General features: G+C 47.0%; 1 protein-coding gene across 2 annotated transcripts; it reads right to left on the bottom strand.

Annotated features, from left to right (window-relative positions):
- Positions 1–36: 36 nt before the first annotated feature.
- Positions 37–25,248, bottom strand: LOC135398988 (lysosomal alpha-mannosidase-like). Of its 2 annotated transcripts, XM_064630603.1 has the most exons (23): positions 24,994–25,248; positions 24,016–24,118; positions 23,030–23,179; positions 21,751–21,944; positions 21,561–21,666; positions 19,631–19,731; positions 19,318–19,374; positions 18,002–18,118; positions 16,375–16,575; positions 16,235–16,295; positions 16,100–16,139; positions 15,964–16,033; positions 13,589–13,714; positions 13,417–13,533; positions 11,956–12,180; positions 10,996–11,202; positions 8,870–8,988; positions 8,682–8,795; positions 7,782–7,854; positions 7,618–7,704; positions 2,714–2,938; positions 484–615; positions 37–363 (listed from the first exon to the last, which is right to left on the bottom strand). In XM_064630603.1, exons 1-23 carry the CDS (start codon positions 25,072–25,074, stop codon positions 136–138), a joined length of 2,934 nt encoding a protein of 977 aa, XP_064486673.1. In that variant the 5' UTR covers positions 25,075–25,248; the 3' UTR covers positions 37–135. The 2 variants fall into 2 exon arrangements, with proteins under 2 accessions (XP_064486673.1, XP_064486675.1); XM_064630605.1 differs by lacking the exon at positions 11,956–12,180.

Here is a 25,248-nt window from a genome sequence, read left to right as displayed (position 1 = left end):
AAGTGTCATTATTTCCACTGCAATCAAACACCTTCGTCACTGACAACCCATGCTGCAAAGGCCCATTTATTTGTTAAAAAAGTAAAAAAAGACACTATCATGCTTGCAATTGGCCAGACAAAAAGCAAATCCCAGTTAGTGCATATACTTCAGTTTTGCCACAAAGGTTTGAATGTCTCCTGGCCTCAATGTCACCTTGTCAGTCTCACCGGACAAGTTGTGATTCTTCACACCAGACGCTTTGTTGTTGCTTCGGTCATAAGTTTTGGTGCTCCAATGTAATCTCTGCACGTTCTGGAGGTACTCGTTGGCTCCCAGGAGAGTGGGTTGGATGTCTTCAAACTGGCGGTCTTTTAAAAGTTTCTGTGATAGGACAACATATGAGACTTTCACTAACTATTGTCTGAGTAGATGACGCATCCCTGCTCGCGCTTAATGTGTGTCACAGTAATTTGCAAATAGATATCGTTGAGCACTGCCTACCCGTAGTGAGATCTGCACCGATCTGTTTACCAGGCCTAGGTGCTCGACACGAAACAGAACTCTGTTCTTCGAGATGGGCTCCAACGTTAGCAGGTGCAGTGTGTCTGGCAGGTTAGCCTCCAGGGTGGATTTCTGCGTGGGGGAAAATCCTGTTATATGTATGCAGACGTTTGTTTGAACGAGAACATGCGGCCTGGCTCCTCAAAGATTGTGCAGCTCGAAGCATACCTATCGATTACAGTTTCATCAGCTGGAGCAGAGCCACCCTGTGATGGGTAGAAGCTGCTAAACCAGCACAAGGACGAAGAGATGCGCGACATGCAGGTGCTGTGTCGTCCTTCTCTTTGTTCCTGTGTTATTTTTGTGGCTTCTATTCATCATGGACTGTTACCACCTGCCCTGCTTCCGTATGTTGGTGAGAGCAATGTTTGGGAATGGTGGTGGGGGGGAGAGGTTCTGTTTCGATGCCACTCATGTTGGAGGGAGTCTATCAAATGAGCCAGATCAAATTTATTCAACATAAACAAATAAAGCAAGCAAGCTGGTGACCATCAAAAAGGGACAGTAGCTAAATTGACCTAGAGAGTATGACCTTTCCTCCCTTTCTTTTTTTTCGAACATCCCCCCCCCCCCCTAGAGAGTACGCAAACAATACATAAATGCAGCCAAAGAGCGTGCCTGCGAGATAATTATTTGAATACAGCCTGACATACTTTTCTTGTAACAGAATACCGAATTGTAGATGTAACAACTACAATAGATCAGTCACAAAGAGAGAAATAAAATTATCATGTACTGAGCATTTAATCTGCATTAAATGTTGCCGTTTTGATGGTATTTCGTTAGGCTCCCTTGCCCATGGTGTCAGAAAGCGCGCAATCCTGGTAACTGCAGCGAAAGGCAGCACTTGTTTGTGCAGTTTGAGACCGTGTGTCTGGTGGTGAAGTCCAGACACACTCTTCCTTCGTCTTTCCCCCGTCATTCATTCTACGGAGTGTTTTTCATCTGCAACAAATTTTCGTAAAAAGGGGAGTTGCCTTAGCACGCTTTTGCTTCTGTCATTGGAGTAGTCGACGAGGCTACTACTGGGCAACCGTATGTTTTTTCTCGGGATAACAGATATTTTAATCAACTTTTTAATTATTGACTTTAGGGAGCACATTGTAATTGCGATATTAAAGCCTGATCTCCACATGATCCGCTCGAACCACTGATGAAGCACGAAAAGTAATCGCAGCGCGCGCCACTGACCTAACTATTTTAGCTCTGCCGTCAGCTGCAAAGCGCAAGTGATTGGCAAAAGAGCGGCAGTGACGTCGATATCTCCGCCCTGACTTAACGTCACAGAAAAACGACATACAGTGAACCCTCGTTATTATGACCATGGTCGTTCCCGAAAATTTTGGTCATAATGGGGAATTGTCATATTAACAGGGGTGATTTACAGGGGTTTCACAGCATTGTTCCCCAAGAGTATGGTCGTAAAGCGCGTATGTCAGATTATCGGGGGTCATATTAACGAGGGTTCACCAGTGAACCCTCGTTATTATGACCATGGTCGTTCCCGAAAATTTTGGTCATAATGCGGAATTGTCATATTAACGGGGGGGATTTGCAGAGGTTTCACTGCATTGTTCCCCAGGAGCATGGTCGTAAAGCGCGTATGTCAGATTATCGGGGGTCATATTAACGAGGGTTCACTGTATACGATTCAGACAAACCCTTATCGCTGTAATTAAAAGTGCTGAGTCATCTAATCGAGATAAAAATGTGGTTGCCTAGTAGCAGCCCCGCCCAGTAATCCAATGACAAAAGTTAAACTGTCCAAAGGGAACTCCCCTTTTTATGAAAAAATGTGTTGTGGATAAAAAGAAACACCCTGTATAGCTCCCGTTGGCGAAACTGTTATTGCTAAGAATGTTCTGAGCCGTACATACAGTTTTCGCACAGTACACTCTTAAATATGAACTTCACCGCATAGCACGCTCCTAGCCAACCATTATCTCGAATGATATCGTTATCTGTCCTGATTTGTTGAAAACAGGGGGCGTACGCCTTTTCTGTGACAATTATGAACAGCATAAGTGTCACAGAAATGGCGTACGCCCCCCGTTTTCAACAAATCAGGGCAGATAACGATATCATTCGCGATAATGGTTGGCTAGGAGCGTGCTATGCGGTGAAGTTCATTTTTAAGAGTATAGTGTGCAGGAGAAGGAGGGGCGCTTACCTTTGCGTATTGAATACGCTGCGGGAGAGGGAAGGCAGTAACCATGGTGACAGGGAGATAAACTCTGCGTAGGGATGCCTGTCGAACCACGGGAAACGACTCTTCGAGTGTTCCTAAATGGACGTAGTGCTTTCCTCTTGCAATGAGGCCTTTTCCGTCGACACCAGTCTCTTCCAAAAGCTCGGAGTTTCCGAGGTTGTCACTCGTTGGATGCCGCCTATGCAGCTTGAGGAGTCATGGCACAAATTTTGAAGTTTATCAATGTGCAAATGGAATACTATAAATGAAGACTATCTAGGTTCACTGCAAGTGTCTTCTATGATGGCGTTTTATAACAGGGTAACCATACCTGGAGACCAAACGAAAAAAAATGAAGGACGATTAATCACAGTAAACCAGAAATATCCCAGGTACGTCCCTCAAAGGTCGCACACGTCGCATATGTCCGCCACGCCTATGCGACGTTACCTGTACGTCCACAATGGGGCTTCGAAAAGTGTCTTACTTTCTATATCTCTGGCACATCTGATAGATGTAAAAGGAAAGGCGCAAGCGCGCGTTATTTTTCCCGAGACATTTAGGACACGTGACCTTTAGTGGCGTGACGTAAGCAAACGAAAAAAAAAAAAAAATGGAGGTTTACTGCTTTATCTACCAAGTAATCACATTATAGACGATAGCTTGAGTTAAAAACACGATATTTGCCTGGATGGGGCGTAAGGAACGTTCTCAGCTATACGCTGACGTCGTTTGCAGACTCTCAAGTTAACTGCAAATACATTGCCACCGTTGCAATCGTGATACGCCACGATACACTTGATGAACGTACTCCAACAATTTATATTTCAGTATATGTTCGCTCTGGTATCTCTTGAATTCCGCGTTCGCGGCGGAGGGGCAAAAAGGGAGCCAGCGTCTCATATTGTGAAAGGCGAAAGCTCATTTACTATCGCGCGGTCTGCATTGGTCTTGGATTATGGCCGAAAGTTGACCCCTCCCCAAGTGGGGTGTGCTGCCAAAAGTAGATGCCTTTTTGTTTAATTAGTGTGTGCAGCGTGCATTTGGTATAGCAATCAATCACTACCAATTTCAAATATAGCACAGCTCACAAGAATAGCATACATTTTAAAATATCCAACATAGATGTCTATGCGACGGTTCTGGGATGTGAAAACAGTTGGAATCTGGCAGTCACATGGATGATTCTTTCATTCATTTTCTACGATTCACATTCTACGTATACGGGCTCTTTGTGAAACTCCCGTGGATATCCTAATATCCAATTTGCGATATCGCCAGGGTGTACCTGAGATGTATATGGTTTGCTGGGATGTAACCCAGTAAACCACAAACGTCTAATGGACATCTAGAGGATGGTACACCGTGGATATTTTTTTATGTCTAGTAGACATCCGGATATGTCCAGCTAACGTGGAATGGAGCTATGGATCGTCGGAAGCTCATTCATAACTGTATAAATGCATGTCCTCTGGATAACAGCTGGACATTTGTCACATCCAGTGGACGTGCTTGTAAGGCATTGCGACGTCTAATATACGTCCTATCGATGTTCGTACCGGATTAACATACGATAGACCGGATTGCTAGTCTACGTTTTCAGCAATTTTGTGTGCATGAACAGCGCAAATGCCGTAGCCGTGGCCGTACCCCACACCCGACACGGCTTGGGCATTTCTCAGTTTCTATTGGCGTACTATACTGAAATACTAATACTAAACCACTAAAATACCAACATATACTAAAATACCAATAGTTGCGGGATATTTGTTAAGTGTAGTGGGGGCCGAAAACGTTTGTAACGGTGACGAGGATGTGTTTCTGCAATTAATATGTTCGCCTGCAATGAGTCAAACTGCCAGGTACCATTTCTGATATTCCTTCCTGACAAATATTGTATTTGCAATTCAGGCTATTGTCTATGACGAGGTTACCTACTGAGTGGAGCTGTCAAACTGACAGGTTTCCTGTGTTGGTGGAAGAGTGCTGCGTAGATACTTTGCAGAGAGCAGGACGCGAACAAATGGAAAAACTTGCTTTTACTTGTTCTCCAGTTTCTCACGTTCTCGAAAGATAGATTCGCTTTCTTATAGCGCTGTACGTAAAAATTACTATTAAAATGATAGTCGAAACAACGTTTTGTAAACGTACGTCTATATTATCGTATGTTAATCCGGTAGGAACATCGCATTGACGTATATTAGACGTCGCAATGCCTCACAAACACGTCCACTGGACGTGACAAACGTCCAGCAGGTACATCCAGAAGACATGCATTTATACAGTTATGGACGAGCTTCCGACGGTCCATGGAACATCCATGGAATGTAACGTGGATGTATCTGGATATCTACTAGACATCCCAAATGTCTTAGATGTTTGGATCTTTCTGGTATGTCTAATAGACGTTTGTGGTTTACTGGGAATACACCTCTCCCCGTTTGTAAACAAATGACGTCATAGTGTTCGACAGCGCCACCAATTTGGTAGAGATGAACTACGCTAGAAGCTAGGTGCGAACAAGGTCACGCCCGAAAACCACAGTCTTGAGGGGATTACGACGAACCCTGAAAGGGAGGCGACATTCGGCCCTCTTTTTCTTCCAACAGGAGGCGGTGAACAAGTGCCCATTCGTGGAACCCAGCCCTTCCCTACCGATTTGTTTTGGTGTCCGTCTGTCTACCAACGTCGTGATGACATTCCTCGGGTAGAGGTCTATTAATGCGGCGGAAATGCGTTAGCATTAGACGTACTTGAAACCGTCCTTGCGTTGTTCCGCTGTTTCGGCTTCACGACATCGCTGCATGGCCTCGGAATTCTTTCGGCGACGCTCTTGTGAGCCGTCATCTACACTAAAACAGCCCTGCGCGGATGACCATTCTGACATCCGACCCGCATCCGCGCACAACACATTCGACCCGCACGGTTGAGCACGCCATCCGCATCCGACCGGCACAGTCCGCGTCTCCCACGGGACGCAGAGATGGTTCAGTTTCTGGGCTCGATATATATCTAGCCAATTTTCCAGGAAATAAACTTTATTTCCCGTCGGCACAAAACAGCACAGGAAAAAGAATTAAAAAAAAAAAAAAACTGCTGTCACCGAGCTTCGTCCGCACGGGCGACCTCCTCTCTCTTGTTCTGACAGTGATTCGATTTGATTTGATTATAAGAAAAAATCAAATCACACAGTGAAAACACCGGAGCGGCATAGTTTTTGTAGCGAGGGCAGGATACAAGACCACCAAAGGATACAAGACAGATAGCAATAGATTTAGCTGCCACGAAAGAATGCACGTCACCAAGCCCAAATTTTGCAACAAAACGGAGTGGGTGGGGTTAATTGCGAGTGGAACGCAAGATCAGCGCCGAACGCGCCCATCTTGATCGACTCGAGGCGCCAGAGGTCTCTCTCCCAGTCGCGCGAGCGGCTTGCGTTCACCTTGTAGTCTGTGTTCGGTGCCTAGTGCGAAGAAAATAGGTGGCGCAATCTCGCGGTTTATCCGCATTCGATCCGCTCCATTCATAACCGCATCCGATCCGATTCTGACCGCGCCATCCGCATCCGATCCGTAGATCACAAGCGTCCATATTTCATCCGAACCCGCAAGTTTCCTGCGGATATCCGCTTCCATCCGCGGATGGTGCAGGGCTTTATTCTACACCGTTCTCGTAGAAGGGACCACATTCATTTTATAAACCACGCACGCACGCACTCACGTAGCCAGAAAAGGTATGAACGCGCCCAGGAGCAACCGCCAACTGCAGAGCGAATTTTAGCCTCACTCCAACCTCTCCTCCGCGTGACGCTCTTTCCACTCCTTTGTACACCGACGGACGACACTGGATTTTCGCCTAGGCGCCCAGTGCCTAGGCACCCATGTATTACATGAAGCCTGGAATCTTCACCATGCTTTCATAGGAAATTTGTGCCAAACTTAGTTTACTTGCTTACCGCAGTGGCGCTCGCTACATGACTCAGAATGGTGGCGATGTCGTTGGATGGCAATAAGCGCAAAAAAATCATCTAAGAGTAATTAAATTGTGGTTTGTAAAACACATTTTTAAGAATTAAATTCTAGCAATAGCTGGAACATAAGTGAATGTTCATACGGGCACATAATAGAAAAAGTGTGATGACAGCGTCGTGCGGTATGATCACTCCGCTGTCGCAGAATGTCCCGGCCGACGGGTATAGCCACTTAAGTTTAGCACTCTGCTCCTAATTTCAGTAGATATGATGCTTATTCGATGGCACTCGGGTAACGAATGACACATGGGTGGTGCACACAGTGCTTGAAACAACTTTGAGGAGAAGCTGCAGGACACTATAGCTCTTTTCCGTGGCGATTCAGATGTTCGAGAGCGCCAGTGTGGCAGGTAAGCGAACTAAGTGTGGCACACAGCTTTTTGCTGGGACCTTTCAGGCCTATAGTGCAATACATATATGGAGGTCTAGTCACTGCACATGCCTGGAACCCAGCCTTTTTGTGCAGTGACGACTCCATGTCTTCTGGAACCCTAAAGCGCTTGTGTATCGTATTCTACAACTCCCCATATAGTTTGCGTACCTTGCAGTGGTCAAACGTCATACGGACGCGTTTCCTGCTTTCGTGTACGTGTCAGAAACCAGTGCCTTAATTAATTAATTAATTAATTGATTTCATCGGGGCATACGTGGTTCTTTAGACGATATACCCGCTACGGCGTCGTCTTGTTTACGTTCCATCTATAGCTCGAGTAAGGAGACGAGGACGTCACGCGTATTTCGTTCTGCAGATCGGTGCGGGTTGACTACACAAAAAAGCAGATCTCCGAGAAGCATCGCTGTAAGCGCGGGACCATTCACGGCAGTTTCTCTGTGCTACGTACGCTTGATGTCGTACCATGAGCTCAATCATTCCATCCTTGAAGCTAGTCCCACCTTGAGCTCTGTCAGGTATAACGGAAAGCTGCAGGCCTTTGTACTGGTCCTGTTTCGTGGGAGAGAGAAAATGAAAGTATGCGTTAGGAAAGGCTTACAGTGCAAACAAGGCCAAATTGGGCTTACCTGAATGTAAATCCACGACACTACTGGGTAATAATTCGAAGGTATAGGCAGTGCGAAATCGGATCCTTCCTTTCTGAAACAGTAACAGCAAGTCTGTCCCATCTGAACGGGCTATGGTGCAGTACACTGATGTTCGGTAGTGGTAATAGGCCTCTAATTAAATGGCAGTTTCTCAAATAGGCATTACTGATACACTAATGCGTGCACATTTGGCGTACTGCTTGCGGCACACTTGTCTGTAATCTACAGATTGTGGTGCAACGATCCTCTGTTGGCCGTGTCGCGTGCGAAGGAGCTGTACCAAAATCGCTATCAGAGGGCGTAGTCTCGTGCAGAGCTCTGCTCCCGTGTAAAGTCACTGGATTGGCGAAAGTACCACCATCCTCTGATCCTTCCGCCGTGACCCCCGGGGCATCAACAGCGGCCGTAGCATGCCCATGCTGCGTCCGCCATGTTTGCTTTAAGGTCGCTGCGGGAGAGGGAGAGGATGTCGTTACTTTATCAGTGTTAGTCCCGTAGGTCCGTAGGTCCACTCGAGAGCGGTCTAGAGCGATCGGTGGCTGCCAGTCGAAGAGTTCCAATCATATACTACAGGGGAGGGGGGTGGGGGTGATGTAGGGGGAAGGGGACGTCACACTGCTCTGAAGTGGCGGCTCGGTGCACACAGGGGAGGGAGAAGGGAAAGGGTGAAAGAGGGAATGGAGAGACGATGGTGGCACAGGAGAGGGAGGGGCGTGCTAGCCCTCTTGCTCTGGGAATTGGGTAGTCCAAGAGGACTACCCAACGCAGAAAAGATGCGAGCATCCCTCGGCAGTCCTCATTGGGATGCTCCTTGTACCACGGTATCCGCGAGGATTATTGACGAAGTTACCCCATCACAATGATACAGGGTACCCTTACAGAGTTCTCTTCATGCTTTGCCTTCCATTACTGTCGGTGTAAAAGACGCCATTGTTCCGAAGGTCAGTTGCATACGTTGTTACGATGTCACGGCCAGTGGCGTATTCCCCTAACCTGTGTGGTAATAACAAGCAGCATCAGATTAGTTAGTCCGCGAATAATTGCGAGCGATGTGAAATGGCACCTACAGTGGATTTATGGGACCGACCGTCCATTGAAACTCTATTGTGTCCATGCCCTTGTAGAGCCTTATCACTTGAGAGATGGCCTCGTTGTATATCTGATGGATCTCTTGCACCACGGGGCCCTCCAATCAACGATACCAAAGCGCATAGAAAAATATTGATAAGCCACGAACATACGCCATGTTTCTGATCTGCACTGCAGTCCCGGGTTTGGCTGCTGTACATGGCCAGAAAAGCTATCTGCGTGTGCACCTACCGTGTCGTACGATGAACCTTTTTATAACGTCTTAACCGTACTTATGCATCATACTGACTTCCCGACGAGTCCCTGGACGAATATGAATAGGACTAGCATGGGGGGAACTAAGCTTGCGCTAGTGTGCGTCTATGCACACACACACACACACACACACACACACACACACACACACACACACACACACACATATATATATATATATATTTATATATACATATATATATTTATATATATATATATATCTTTTATATATATATATATATATATATATATATATATATATATATATATATAAAGTAAAAAAATAGCCGAAGCTCTGTAGCTGCACGTTGAGCATATGTTTACAATTTGATCGTGCACTCCCAGCCAAGGACAGCTGTTTCGCTCTACTTGGAGCTCATCAGCCTGGCGTAGGGAAGTGACACGTGTCATTTCCCTACGCCAGGCTGATGAGCTCCAAGTAGAGCGAAACAGCTGTCCTTGGCTGGGAGTGCACGATCAAATTGTAAATATATATATATATATATATAAGTTGAAATAAACGAATGCGGTTGACCACGAAAAATAAAGGTATTCAATAAAGATCAGAAGTGGAGACGGTGCTTCTACAGGACAAGGAATAAAAGGGGAACTTTATTAAAAACTAAGAGGGAGTATTCGACGTTTCGACAGCAGCGCTGTCTTCAACAGGAATGTTTTTAATAAAGTTCCCCTTTTATTCCTTGTCCTGTAGAAGCACCGTCTCCACTTCTGATCTTCATTGAATACCTATATATATATATATATATATATATATATATATATATATATTTATATATATCTCTGGTGCTGTCGCATCGTTCAATGAGTATCTGTTTCTCTACGTGCAGCCATAGAAGCCATCTTAACTGTAAGTTTGAATTTCAAACACGTCTAGCATCATTTACCTATTTTTTAATGGCTCTTCCCCCCTCTTTAGATATATATGGATAACTTAGTACAGATGGACACGAATGAGATATATATATAGACTACAAATAATGAAGAGACTTGGGAAGCCGTATAAGGATTAAAAACAATTGCTGCTTTTATTACATTAAAAATTGAATGGGAAGTAAAGTAAATGAAGAAGTAGAAATAGATTTACAGTTAGGGTTAGGGGTCGACGTGTAGGCAGTCAACAGCACAACGAAGAGCTGTCTGATAAGGTATGATAAGCGGATGAGCTACGTATCTAGCGAATTTGCACGAATAACATACAGAGACAGAACGCGCACATCTTCATGACACGTGGCTTGCTTGACTGGCAAAACAGAAAACATTTTCATCATCCCATGAAAATATGCATGTGTGTGTGTTTGTGTGAGTGCGCTTTTGAAAACCAGAGTATGGCTATGGTCGTATATAGTGCAGTGGGCAATGAGGAATATCTGAGTGTGCACGAGTGGACGTACGTTCAACTTCCAATAAGAAATGAGCACTTTATAGGTAGAACATTTCTAAGACAATTTAGGTGTTTGTACAGTTACAAGCTACGCAAAAAGCTTCCGAAGCAACATTCCCGGAATCATATTTATGCATTTGTACATATTTAGACGGTACGTGCCGCATCGCAAGCATATTTTAGAAGACTTTTGTGCATGAAGTTCCGGGCCCTAGTGGCTAAGAATACAAATAGCAGTTGACCTGAGTCATATGTGTCTGCTTTAGTATAAATAACCCGTCCAAAACCAAGCACTTCGGTCCATTACTGCTAGAATCGTCTCCGAACGTTGAGCCACAGTCTCTACGAGATATCTAAAGCATACCGGACGGATGCCATAGGGGGCAGCACCTCTGTACAGGGTAGCGTATCCCTGTCCCTGTTGTCTCCATCACCTTTACTGTTTACCTTTATCACTTTGTAGGTGACTCGCGATGACCTCTCAACCGGTGGTTTGACTGCAGAAAAAACATAGTGGCCCGCGGGCTCTGGAGCTACACCATCGTCATCTTCGTAAACCCCGAACGTCTGCCTGAAGGCTATGGTCAGTCTGCGGCCAAGGAGATGAAGCCGTGTCACAAGGCCAGTCGTCGTGTCCACTTCCAAACGGTACCTCTGCGCGGAAACGTGGGGATGAATATAGTTGATCTGAAATATACCTGGTTACAGCGATCCCCTGTACGAGCGAACACCAGCGAGCACCTTTAGAAACCGCATATAGCGATGTTCCGGATGTTCCAATTATTGGATATAACGAATCCCGAATTGGACGTATTCCGGACCACCCACAGAAATAGAGCTGCAACGAGACGAGGACAGACAGGAACACACCACACCAACAGCTTACTCGCGGCGAAAGTTCATTGCTCAAAGCACGAACAGATGTCTTAAAAGGAAGTGAACGTACAAGGTGAAATCCAAGCCAAGATAAGCGAATCATTCGTGCTTCTTATCACGAAGCGGTTACGGTTACGCATAGCTCTGCCCCAAATGCAGTAACGCTTGGGGGAGAAGCGTAATCGAAGGCGCGCTAATAACACAGAAACTAGAGTCAAGTTGTCACATGAGAAAGGCGTCCCATAATTCCCGAGAGGGCTGCTGCCTAAAACACCTCCAATAATAGTTTTGCAAAATTCAGCATTGCAGCCGTAATCACGACAGTGAATAACAAATGAATTGGCAACTGAAGGTATTTTTTTTTTTTTTTTTGAATTTGACCGCGTGTTTGCAATACAGGATACAGCGAAAATATTGTGCATATAGTCGGTTCCGATGTACTGCTTGGCGAATGAAACAGGGTCTCGAAATTTTGAAATTCATACCACTTCCACGGAGTAAATTGTGGTGAAAGCCACCACACATACGTACGTCGTTTTCTATAAAGCTTTCTTGCTTCTCGAGTGTAAGGTACTCCTCCACCATAGACGAAACTGACCGGGCACCAGCTTGTACCTTTGGAGGTACACTAGAAGCAAGGTCCACCACAAAGGTAGCAAAGCCTAAGGCAGGAACAGGGACTACCGTGACTAGTTCCCACTTCGCCTTACTTTCACGTTCTGGAATGGGAGTGCGGTGTTGGAGTACGCCGACCACCTACACTTGAAGAAACACGCACCGATTACAACTGGTATACGCTGGAAGGAAACTGGACTCGCGACATGCACGGGGGGTAGGCTTGAAAATACGTCGCTTCCGTACAAATTGTCGTTATAGTTGAACACGAGAGCAAGAATCGTAGGGATGTCACTTTGACATGCTTCTGTTGTTGTTAAGTCAGTGTCGAAGTATGCGCGCTTTACCCTCCTCGAGTTCTTCCCTTTCTAGAGCTGTATGTCGATGGATTTTATATGGTGCGTTTTGGCAACAGAAATCGGGATGTGACATTTGAATGCTGACTCGAATAACCCAACACCAAAACGGGTATACGACTATCCAATCAAAGATAATAAACATATTGCCACGAATCATCATCGCGAAACTTCCAGGGAGAAATAGACGTTGACGAGCTTCTGGTCGTCACTCCAATTGTTGAACTTGGCGATCCGCTCATAGTCGTCGACCCAATCGTCCACGTCGTGGTAATACTCTCCATTGAATGTCTTCGGCGACCGTGCAGGGGCTATGGGCGTGGCAACAGGTTGCGCCACTTGGGTACTGGTCTCCGCAGTCATCTTCTTCTTGCGTTTAGGGGGTTCTAATGAACCGAATTCTGCAGGCAGATCAAGCTGTCTTCTGCTTTGTCGCAGTTGGTCTTCCAGGCCGTTGGACAAGGAATGCCCCGCACCTCCACCAGAAATGTCACGAAGCGAAATGTGTCGGCGAGTCGTCGAATAAACAGCGAACGGTTTATTAGACTACTTGATAGCAAAACACAGGAATGATAGCTCTCTGAACACAACTGAGTCCAAAGAATGAATGCTCCAGCTTGGAGCGCACAAGCATTTAAGCGTCGCGCCGAAAAGTCTAGAAACAGCACGTGCGTTTGCCAGAGAGCAGGCGATGTGTCTGGAAGCTTCTTGCTTCTTCTTCAGCATGCGCCGGGATGAGATGTACCGTTTCGTTATGATAGTTTCGTGCTTGCCATGGAAGTTTCGCGATGATGATTCGTGGTAATATTATGTGATCGTGTATTCGAATACTATACAGAATGATATCGTTTAGACGCTCTGATTTCTTTCGCTGCTCTGTTTCCCCTTTTCCCTCTATCCTGCTCATTATCATAGTCGTGATGACGATGACGGTGCACTTAAAGAACTGTAATGTTTTCTGTTTAAATATAGCCTACCCATAGAGCTCGGCGTCACAGATACGGCAACAAAGCCCTATTACCTGCACTTCGACTTCGGACCCTTTGGAATCCGTGACCGTGGCACTCTTCACGGTGACCGGCAGCCGAACGGCGACATTTTCTTGGCGGCTCATCGGGTTGTACACCACTACGGTGAACTGAAGCATAAGCAGCAGGTTACCCTCCGCTAAAATACATCGAGGAGCGCCGCACCTGCTTCTCTTTCTCAGTGAACGAACATTGACTTATGTTGAGAAGATGGCAGAACTTGAACGGCAGGACACTGAAGGAGTGCTTGTTGGAGTTCATCAGGTACGAGATTGAATCCCTGATGGCAGACTAGGGATCACAAGGTATATAGTTATCATACACCGCATCATGTTACCATATCTATCGCCTCTGAGTTGATGACACAAGTGACGTAATGGTATGTTGCAAGTAAGGATGCATTGCCGTCGAAAAGTGTGATGTCCAGCGAAACGGTGGAAGTAGATTGAAGCAAATGCCTCAGGTGGGGGCTCTGATATTTCGGACAGTAGCAGTAGCAGTGAACAGTTGCAGCTAACAGTAGCACCTGGCAGGAGCAGCTGTTACTTCGAACAGTAGAAGAACATTCTTTGTTCGAAATATTGGCTGCGCCCTACCCGAGTCTTTTACTTCGATGTATTTGCATGTTCCATGTAATGTGTAATGATGCGAAAAATGGAAACTCTATAGCGATGTAACGGAGGTTGGTTGACGTTGTAGAGGAGATGGTGTCCCTCTACATGACTCCTGACCAGCGATGATGGAATGTCCCGCGATCCACGGGCCGCCATGTCACTCCGCCCCCCCCCCCCTCCCAGGCATCGGTTCTTGCGGTTGAAGTCCGCGTCGATACCAAGACGGGAAGAATGACGACTACATGTGGACGAGGGATGTCTGGGCTTGGGGTCTTTGACTTGTGGGCAGAAGTAGCAGATGAATGGTGCGGACAAGCGCTGCCGGGCGGGCTCCAGGGGCTGGACGAAGCAGAGAGTAGGCAGGTAGGCCGATGTGATGCAGAGAGGGCGGCGACAGAACCGCGACCGGTTAGTGAGCAGTATGCTCTTAATGTTGTCGCCAAGTTGAGTGCCGTGGAGGGCCATCGTGAAGCATAGGGGGACCGGGAGTAGAACTCAGTGACCTCCGTGCGGGTCCCCGGTGCAACGTTGGTCCGGTGAGTCTTGACCGCAATTGGATGGGTTGTCAGTATCCTGTATGGAAGCCTGGTGGGAAGGCAAGGCGGGCAGGGTTCTTGGGACTGGCATGGCGATGCGGATGGGGTAGTGAAGTCGCCAGCGGCGTACCGCGACCGGTGTGGGAGCGGGGTGCTCGGGAAGGTGCCACTGGTGAAAGCCCCAGGAGTGTCATCGCGAAGCGTGTGGCGACGAGACGCAGAGTTCGAGACCATGGCGACGTGAGCTGGGTAGGTGGGTGAGTTGGGTAGAACCATGGTGTTGAGGGGCCGGGCGTTGCGATGAAGTACGTTGAGTGAGCCGCGGTGAATTGACGTCGTCGCCTAGCGGTCCCTCTGGAGAACGATGCACCGGAACTTCAGAGAGGGCTTCGAATGCGGTCTTGCCGAAATTTGGGATGGTACTGGGTTGAATCGCGCCGAACATGGTGTTCTTCGTTCGGGTCACCAAATGTAGAGGATGTAGGCGATGACGGTGGCCTAGCTCCATGGCTGTGCCGGTGGAACTAGGCCACCGCCATCGCCTCTCCGTGGCATACCATCATCGCTGGTCGGGACTCATGTAGGGGAACACCACCTCCTCTACAAAGTAAATACCTTCCTGCCGGGGACAGCTGATATTTCGAACAGTAGGAGAACACTCTTTGTTCGAAGTATTGGTGGGGCCCTGCCTCAGTCTTTTGCTTCGATGTATTGGCATGTCTGATGTAATATGTAATGATGCGAAAAGTGGAAAAACGGTGTGATTGAGGTAGATTGAAGCAAATGCCTCCCGAGTCGGGAGCAGCTGATATTTCTTTCTAACATTAGGACAACAGCGCTCTTGGTTCGAAATATTTGTGCCCTATTGCCCTATCTGAGTCTTTTTTTAAATGTATTTACATGTTCCATGTAACGTGTAATGATGCGAAAAGTGGAAACTCCAGCGATCTGGTGGAGATAGATTGAAGCGAAATCCTCAGGTCAGGAGCAGCGGCGGTTCTCTACAAGAGGCGTTTGCTCCAGTCTGTCAGCCTGTTCAACGCACTGCGTAATGACGTAGACGGGTTGAAATCCAGCGAACCAGTAAGGAAGTATGAAGGGAAGTGCCTCAGGACGAGAGCCGCCGATATTTCGAAGAGAGACTGTTCGAAATATCAGCTGCTCCTGACCTGAGGATTTCGCTTCAATCTATCTCCACCAGATCGCAGCATTTTCCACTTTTCGCATCATTACACGTTACCCAGAAGAAGAACAGCCCCTGTTCGAAATATCAGCGGCTCTCGTCCTGAGGCACATCCCTTCATGCGTAATGACATGTTCTGCATTACGGTGTAGCTAATTATAAGAAAAAAATGATACACTATGAAGCTGATAAGGGATAATAAATTACCTCGCATCGCAAGATTCCTGCCCATAGCATATCAATGTAGTCCCAAACGACTTCTTCCGTCGCGGTGCCCCTGCGGCGGAGTTTCGGTTATAACGATTTCACGTAATACGATATAGCGCGGCCATAGAACACGTACGTGATTCCGTCATGGTGCTGCAATACAGCTACTGCTTCTTCTGCAAGGAGGGGGAAGGAAGGATTTTTGGATTGGATTGGATTGGACTGGAAAATAACAATAGGAATACTTAGTCGGCGCACACATTATGCTTACTGAGCGCCTCTAGTCGTGAAGTTTGTTCTCCGCCCGCTGTGACTGCTAGTTGCTTACACGCCTGTCGACGAGATGTGAATTAATTTCAGTTTCAGGCATTCATTAAAATTTCCGTCATCTGAACGCTATGGCCCACGTACCTGCAGAAATCCATTCGCGTAACGGGTCATGTACTTCAAGGCTGGTCTTGACGTGTAGAATCCAGTCCACGTTCGCGCAGGATGGTCCGTATAGGGGAAGAAGTCACCTCCGAAAACAGTCCACGTCCTGTTCAAGCCATACAGCGCCTTGACGTAACACGCAGGGGTCGAGTAATGGTGCTGTAGCAACCTCGGTCGACCCTTGGCGAAAGTATCGTATACCATTTCAGTGTCATTCCGTTCATGCTCATGGAGCTTATGACCAGGAAAAAGTAAAGGAATCTTTTTCGTTTCCGTTACCACCTCCGTTACTGGCCCTTATTTGTTTCTGTTTCAGTTTCGGTTACCGCCATTGTTGCTTTCGTTTCCGTCCCGGTTTTCGCGACCGCCCCACCTCCAGCCTCTTTTTGTTTTCCTTCTTTCTTTTCTATCTTTTTTTATTTTTAAAGAGCATTGAGATCGTGACAAAACTTAATCCTTCTACGTTCTGAAGTCTATTTTGAGGACTCCAGGGATACATGCACACAAGAGACAGCGTTTATTCAAAATACACATATAGGTACGTGATTTCTGTGAACAGCAAATATGAACATAGTCTCCAGGAATGTTACTCATGCTTGCAACTTCCAAGTCACCATAAGCGCATAAGAACTAGCTTCTTCTATTTACTGTATACCACTTACTTAAATGCTTCAGTTTGACAGTTCATTTTAGGTTTAGTTCTTCAGTTAATTTTAGTTTGCTTCATTGAGGTTTATCTCATAAACTTATCTACATGATATGGTAAAGAATTGCAATAATTCGGGTCCTGCAGTACCCGTATTATTACCGTAGATTCCTGTCGTTTCCGTTTCTGGTATTCTAACTGTGCGATATCCGTTTCTGTTTTCCGTTACCGTTACCTGCTATATTTCCGGTATAATACCCCCCCCCCCCCCGTTTCAGTTTCTGTTACCTTTCCCTGCTTATGACAACCCGTTTACATATAGTTGCAACTTGCAATCGCCGGAAGTATGGCCGTGATTGGTGGACTCTTAATGACTATGTGACAGCGCCAAGGGTGAAATGCCGACTTCCAAGGAAGACACATTCCACTCACAGAGGTGGGCAACGTCAAGAGTGCCGCCCTGGGGGCGTCACCTCTGTGAGGGCGACAATGGCAAGCCCTTTCACCAGCAGCACCACCACCACCAAGGGTGAAATGCGACTGATGAAATTCGGTGGAGGTTTTACTCGGCCACGGCCGGACTGTACTACGCGCGTGACACAGCGTGGTACTGCGCTGGACAAAACTTTTTGGAACACGCTCCGGCGTATTCCTTCCACAGAGTACGCGCGCTAGCAGCGAATGGTACCATGCGGACTCGCAAACAGGTGACTGGGTTACCTAGGCACATGCCTGTAAGTCCGTATACGGTCCCATTCGCAGCTAGTGTGTCACCCTGAGGAAGGAATGCGCCGGAGCGTATTCCGTAAACTTTTCTCCAGCACTGTATACATGTTGTCGGAACGGTATAGAGGCAAATGAATAGCACAGAGACAAATAAAGTAGCAAAGCTCGTCAACACGTGAATGCATTGCCCAAGTTTGTTGCGTTATCATCAGGAAGCTCCAGTTGTGAACTTACCTTGCCATTGGCAGCGTCAATAGCAGCATCCAAATGGTCAAAAACTTCCGATGCACTTCGGAACGCCAAGTCGCCCCCGTACAGCAAAGCAACTTGGCTCGGAGGATATGTGTCTGCCTGCGGTAGAAATAGGGAAGACAGCACACATGACGCCAAGGAGAAGAATCACGTGGCGCCACGCGAACGCAGGCAGGCGAATTAATTTCAGGGTGGCCGTCACGGACAATGTTCACCGTCACATTTATGGAGAAGAATGAGATGTTGTGTGATGGACTGCGATATGATGTGACGTCGAAGTTCATATGTTGAATGATGGCCTATGACGTGAGGCTGACGGGCTGGATGATGAGTTTTGAAGTTAATTTCGACGGACTTTTTTCACCATGGCCTATATGCGCATGCGTATGAGCTTGAGGCGCCGGAGAGGGTTATCTCCGTCCTCACTAGATGGAGCAATATATGGAGTCGACAGAAGCGGGGATCAGTGGGGAGACAGCACGAACGGCGCGAGCTCGTCGGGTCCACTCCGGACTGGTTTTCGCCCTCTGTGCTATACCCACCTGTATTTGTTTCGACGAGCGCCGAGCATGGTTCGCTGGAGAGGCGCTATAGGATACGACGCGTACGTGAAAAAGGTCAATTGTGGGCTTTAAAACTGAGAAGCTCTAATGTGGATGCTGAATGATGGATGCAAAGAGAATGCCAGCGGAGCGTGGGCAGAGCGTCAGCGTTCCCCGAACCGAACGGCAGGACAATAAGCATATACACCCGAAATGCTGTCAGGATACGCTGTCATATCTGTCAGGATAGACATTTCGGTCGAGGGTGGGATGGACTGACGTGGCCAGGACAGCCAGTAAGGAGTGACGGGAAACCCACGTGACTGCACTTTCCCCGTGCTTTCCCCTTTCGCCCAGCACGGCACAGAAACAGTAAACGTGCCTGCTATGTTCGAGGTGGAACGGCTGGGTTAAGAAGAGGATTATGGAGCGTAAATATACGGGAGTAATCATACGTATAATGTGACGTCACGACGTCTGGACAGACGTCGCGGTCGCTCTAGGTACTAATAAGTGTACTTTCGCGTTGAAGAAAATTATTTATATTTATCGGAGGGCTGTTTTAGGAACCTGTCAATTGGTCCTGCCAACAAGGAAAGCGCTTTTTGCGGTCTTTTAAACCATTTGTGTCTGAGGGCCTGTTTCGGTTCCGTTCTGCTCACGTTGCGCGCGGTTCCGTACGGTACGCTGACACATATCGGTCGTGCAAGACGCTCAATAACGTAAGTGGGACTGGCTATATACGTTATAGCTTACCAGAGCGTAGGTGTAGGAAACCATGGATCCTGCAACTTCATTGGCTCCCGGTTGACTCTGTAATTAGGCAATATGCGCAAGAAATAAGAATAACAGCCAACCATCAAAATGACATAGCGTCGTTGTGCGCCAGAGTGCGTTAAACGCGTTCCCGGCAGCGCGATCCCGCTGCCTGTCGTCTGTCACGCGCACATGGAGACCTAAGAAAGGAGCGCGTGCAGAAGTGACGTGGAAAAGAGAAGCGACACTAGACGGGAGCCCCATACCTTAAATTGCCTTTGGTCTCGTTAATACGCCGACACTGGACACTCACCTGCTCTTCGCTCTTGCCGCAGCTGGTGCCATCGAAACAAAGCCTCGAAGGCGTACTGTACGAACCGGGAGGTATCCAAGTAAAGATGTCTGTGTCACGACCTGCAATTTCGTATCATGCCTATGTGAAGTTCAGAACCTGGAACGCAGAGTTAAAAAAAATCAACCCATCCCTCATACCACGCCTTACCGTTGGTGTGTTTGTACTCTTGATCTGTTGTTTTCAGTTTCCTTATCGCGAGTTTGTGTCGCTACCATAACAACTGATGGCCTAACAACGGAATTCCGAAGAACACGAGCCCTTAACTGGAGCGGAGCCACAGCGCATTTACACATCGTATTTGAGGAGTCTTTCTGTGGACCATTGTATAGCTAACGTCATGCACAGAGCCGGTGTCTGAAGAGCAGCAATGCAGACAACAGCCGCATTCCTTTCCCCCAGCATTACTAAAGATTTACTGCCGTATTCTCATTCCACCCTCGGAGACTCATTGAGCTTTGTGTGCCTCGAGAAGAGAGTGCGACTGTTCAACCGAGATAGTTGCGTAATTCAAACGACTCGGGGAATAACTGCGTGGCTGAAGCAATGCGAGCGCTCTTGGCTCTACTCGCCTCTAGGGCGAATACGCCGGTCAGCATCAACATGTAACCTTATACAAGCAAAACCTGTGGCTGGCATGTGGACGGCATGATGAACACGGGTTGGAAATAGGATTGCTTCGGTACATATCGCACAACACGAAGAGGTACTTCGTAGTGGTAGTACAATGCTGGACAAAAGTTTATGGAACACGCTCCGGCGCATTCCTTTCTCAGAGTGAAACGCTAGCAGAGAATCGGAGCCCACGGGCTTACAGACATGTGGTTGAGACAAGTTGACTCTCCCAGATGCTGTCAGTGCGGCGCTCTAGAGGCTCGGGAGCACATTCTTCTTCATTGCCCACGTTATCAACCTTTTTCAACCGCACTCTCCGGGTCTCTTAGTCAGCTGGGCTCCTGCCCCTTCTTTCTATCACAATAAACCTCTACTCGACAAACGTCATCATGACGTTGGTAGACAGACCGAAACCGAAACAGATCGGAAAGGGAGAGCTGGTTTCCAGGAATGGGCAGTTGTTCGCTGAAAGAAAAGTAGGACCGAAGGTCGCGTCCCTTTCAGAGACCATCGTAATCCCCTCAAGACCGCGGCTTTCGGGGGCGACCTTGTTCGCCATTAGCTTCGAACGTAGTTCGACTCTACCAAACTCGTGGCGCTGTCGAACACTATGACGTCATTTGTTTACAAACAGGTAGAGGTCCATTGCTGCCCCCTGGCCGAATCCAGCCCACCAACGCTCAAAGCTCTTTAGACCTTTCTGGACACAATCGTACTTCGATCCTTATTGCGAAAGGGGCTTATTATTTCATTCCCCACATCACCACCAGCAATGAGGTAGAGCCTATCGCCTCTGGCGATGAAACTCGCCATTCATCAATCTTAAAATAAAGTTGTTGTTGTTGTTGTTGTTGACATAGCGCCTATAGGTAACCCAGTCACCTGTTTGCAAGTCCGGTAACGATGCAAAAACAGCTCACATACGTTTTCGTTTTTTGCGCACCTAAACTAAAAGGCTGCCAAAGTGCTCACCGCTAAGATTTCTTTCCTGGCTTGAATACTTTTTAGCATTCCCACGCTGTTTCGGCGCATTTTCAGGGCCATACTGTCACTGTTTTTGTGTGGATTCCGCTTATATCGAACTGCGGCTTATATCGAATTTTCCTCCGGTACCGTTCGCTGCTAGCGTGCCACTCTATACGGAAGGAATGCGCCGGAGCGTGTTCCGTAAACTTTTGTCCAGCACTGTACATCCACAATATCGAGCCATAGTGCAAACGGCAGTGATGGGCGCCATATTGTCGTTCTACAATAATGAAAGTTACTGGATACTTGCGGTCTCCTGGTTCAGTCCTCCAAACGAATAGCATTTCCTTCGCGAGGTGTCGCTTCTCCACTTCCTCCATGGAAATCCTTCCTAACATTAAGCCATCAAAACCCATCTGTAGGAAACAAGAGGGGATTGTGTAATAGCGACGCTAGCATTCTGTCCAGTTCAAGCTCTGGTCATTGTCACGCGTGCTTACCAGCGCGAAGAGGTTAGCCTGATTTCGCGAATGCCCGAAGGGATCCGCCTGCCATGCAACGGTCGGACGGCCGCACTCCCCGAATGTTTCGTTGAGGAACCTTAGGCCTAACGTCATTTGGTCGATGATGGCAGTGTAGTGCGTACAGGCCTCGTCGTTCTGTACCCAACCGCCTCCCACGAACTGCAGGCGACCTGAAGTGTGTGCCAAAGACAGTCCAATCAGTCCGTACGTCGTTATCGTCGCATATTTCTAGAGCGGTGTTTCTCAACCGGGGGTTCCGCGAACAGGACGCTGTTCAGCACCCGGGAGCGCGACTTGACCGCCTATCAAGGCTCGCTCTCGGACAGCCTTGTTATATCGAACAGTGCTCGACAGTTGATCGTTGACAATGCGGTTAACATCGAGATCGCATATTGAGCTTGCCACCGCTGATAGTCAGTGCAAAGGGTGAAGCCAGCAGTTGTCGTCGGTTGGCTCAACCCGCACAACCTAATCCGAAACATTTTCCGCATCACGCTTTTGCTTTTCTCTTGTATTTCGAAAGGAAAGTCGGAGCCACTTCTGAAAAAACTTCGGAGCTTCTCTTCTGCCTATATGACCTTGGGATTTACAAGCCTCAGTGGCAACGCGCGACGCGTTATCTGCGGGGAAGTATTGTGAAACAGCTGAATGAATCCAACAAACCTTAAGCGGCATCTTGCGATACAACAGCATAATGTGACATGTAGAATAAAGTTTGCTAGTTGTGCGACACCTATAGTTCGCCTCAGGCACTTCTACACAGCTACCCCAAGTTTCCTTGAGGTCGTGCTGACAGTTCCATCGAATAACATAAGTCGAGAACCACTTTTCTAGAGTACAGCAATTTCGTTGTAACGAAACCGCTTTATTTAAATTATCGCTTTATTCGAAGTTTCACGATGCAAAAACAGCTCACATACTTTTTCGTTTTTTTGCGCACCTCAACTAAAAGACAGCCAAAGCGCTCACCGCTAATATATCTTTCCTGGTTTGAAAACTTTTTAGCACTCCCACGGTGTTTCGCCTCGTTTTCAAGGCTATACAGTCACAGTTTTTGTGTGGATTCCGCTCATATCGAACTGCCGTTTATATCGAATTTTCCTCCGGTTATAACAAGGCTTTACTCTGCGTTACAGCAGCGAACAAGTCACTTATATTGACTAGTCAGAACAAATAATAGTAATAAATAAAAAAAAATACGCGCTGCCGTTAACTTTAGCATAAGCTTGCTATGAACTATGGTATACATGCTCACCAGAGGTCACTAGCTTTCGTACAGCCTGCCGCTGCTCCGGGCTTTGTTCTGTCCACCAACGAGAGAAGAAGACATTTTCAGCCGATACGTAGCGGCGCTGTCTGTTCTGCAGCAGCGCATCGATCGAGTTTGTGTAAATATATGAAACAGCTGCAAAGAGAATGAGGAGGTGAAAATCAAAGTTTCGCAAACCAAAAGCCCACTTTAGAAACAGTCTGACAAATCTTAGTGGCATCTAAACGACGACCATCTCTGTGAAAGGGACGGAACCTTGTTCATCTGTGATGATACATTATGATTGTATAAAGGGGGTGGGGCAGAGGGGAATGAATTCTCCTGCCCATAAACCGTAGGAAATATTGCCGCCGAGCACTACAAATTAAGTACAAATGATTTCCACATTAGATGAGTCTGCACGTTGTCTTGTTCATGTTAGTTCATATTGTTCATGAAGATTTAGGAACGGTCACTTTTCTACTAGCACTTTGTTGGCTGGGTTTGCGACCTCCTTTCGTCGGACTGGCAGCGATGGCGCTCAAAAGTCGCCGTGCGTTATGCTCGGGTGCTCCGAAAAGCGTTCGGCTATCTTCTCCCCTGGGATACCTCCTAAATATCACTGTCAATTATCATGAATTTGAGTAAATTCGGCAAACTCTTCATATTGGTGTGCTAAAAAAGTGACCTTTATTTGGCAAATTTCCGAGTCGAGTTCGCAAATATTTGCATAATTAATCTTACAGTTATATGACAGTTAGTTACATGACATTCACATCAGAAGGTGGCAAACACCTATAGCAAGAACAAATACCGTTAACCGCATGATTCTGCGTGGCGTCGCTTTTTTTTAATTATAATTCAATGACACGTTTTCTGCGACACCCTGTATATAGTGTGCGGACTTCGTTATCCGGTGGCGGAATTATACCTCTGTGACTGCAGCGCTTGAAGTGTCTCGGAGTATAACATGAAAACAGCGCGAAACTCACAGTGTTCGTATATCTGCTTCAACGTTTGTATCCAACCGGCATCGTTATGGCTATGAGGTGTGATGTGCACGTTGATGTGGTCTCCCTTCGTGGTTGGGCAACCCTGTAGTTACATAAAAACGACTTAAAAACAGTGTCTGCAGCACACAAATGCGGCATTTCTCATTAACAACTTCTATCACTACGATTTCGAGACAAAAAAGAAGAGAGGAAGAAGGACAGAGAGAGAGAGAGAGAAAACGCCAAAGGGCGCATCGCATGTTTTGCTTTGTTTTGTTGGGGCTCGCTTGTTGGCGTGCGACATACAGGAAAACCATGCAAGCTCTAACGGACTACAACGTCGACGTGGGCTAGCTTCCAATTGAATGTGGCGGCAGTGATATGACATCAGACGAACGTGGAGTGCATCGCTGCGACTGTGGGACACGCTATGGGACACGACCACACTTGCCTGATGGAGGCAACAAATGGATACCTGAACCTGAGAACTAGATGCGTAGGCTCCACGTTGTATCTACACATGGAGTTGGTATCGTATATACAGTTTTTTTTTAAATTCGTTACATAATTTTTATTAAAAAAGAAGAAAAACTAGCAGAGCGAAATATAGATGCCGTTTGGGCAGTTGAGTTACGTTATGTGGCCAGGCGAACATTCTGTCGAAGAAAGTACGTACATAGCACACGTACGTAACTACAAGATCACTAATTGCCTAAAATTCATTAATTTTCGCACAAAAATAGTTTTTAGGCGAAGTAAAGTCTTGGGCATGTTAGGGGCAAAATGAACTGTCCTTCCTTCAGTGGTCTGCAAGACAGTCAATTACGTAGCTCTTAAAATTATAGTAAAAAGGAGAGAAGACGAACTCCTCATAACAGGTCTAAAGCGCAAATCATTCGGTGCAGATGCCGACCAATATTGTATAGCGAAACAGGCGCGTTGATGCTACTGTAGGACCGTAAGATATATGTCACTCACCATGTCTTCGCATTTATTGACAGAAACTGCACCCACGACGAAAATGACATTGCACACCGACAGCAAGAATCGTACAACCATATCTCCTTGGTGACGTCCAGGTCAATCCTGTTCACCTTTCACTGCACATCTATACGCATTGTGTAATACTGTGCCGTGCAAGCCCTGGATCCCAACGCACACTCTGCGGGAAGACCACTGAAAGTCGCTGTAGTATGATACTGCTCCTATTGTATTATCATGGGATACCGGATA

Source organism: Ornithodoros turicata, chromosome 6 (assembly GCF_037126465.1).
Source record: "Ornithodoros turicata isolate Travis chromosome 6, ASM3712646v1, whole genome shotgun sequence".
Classification (NCBI taxonomy): domain Eukaryota; kingdom Metazoa; phylum Arthropoda; class Arachnida; order Ixodida; family Argasidae; genus Ornithodoros; species Ornithodoros turicata.
The sequence above is the reverse complement of the archived record's forward strand: the minus strand, read 5'-3'. Positions and strand labels throughout refer to the sequence as shown.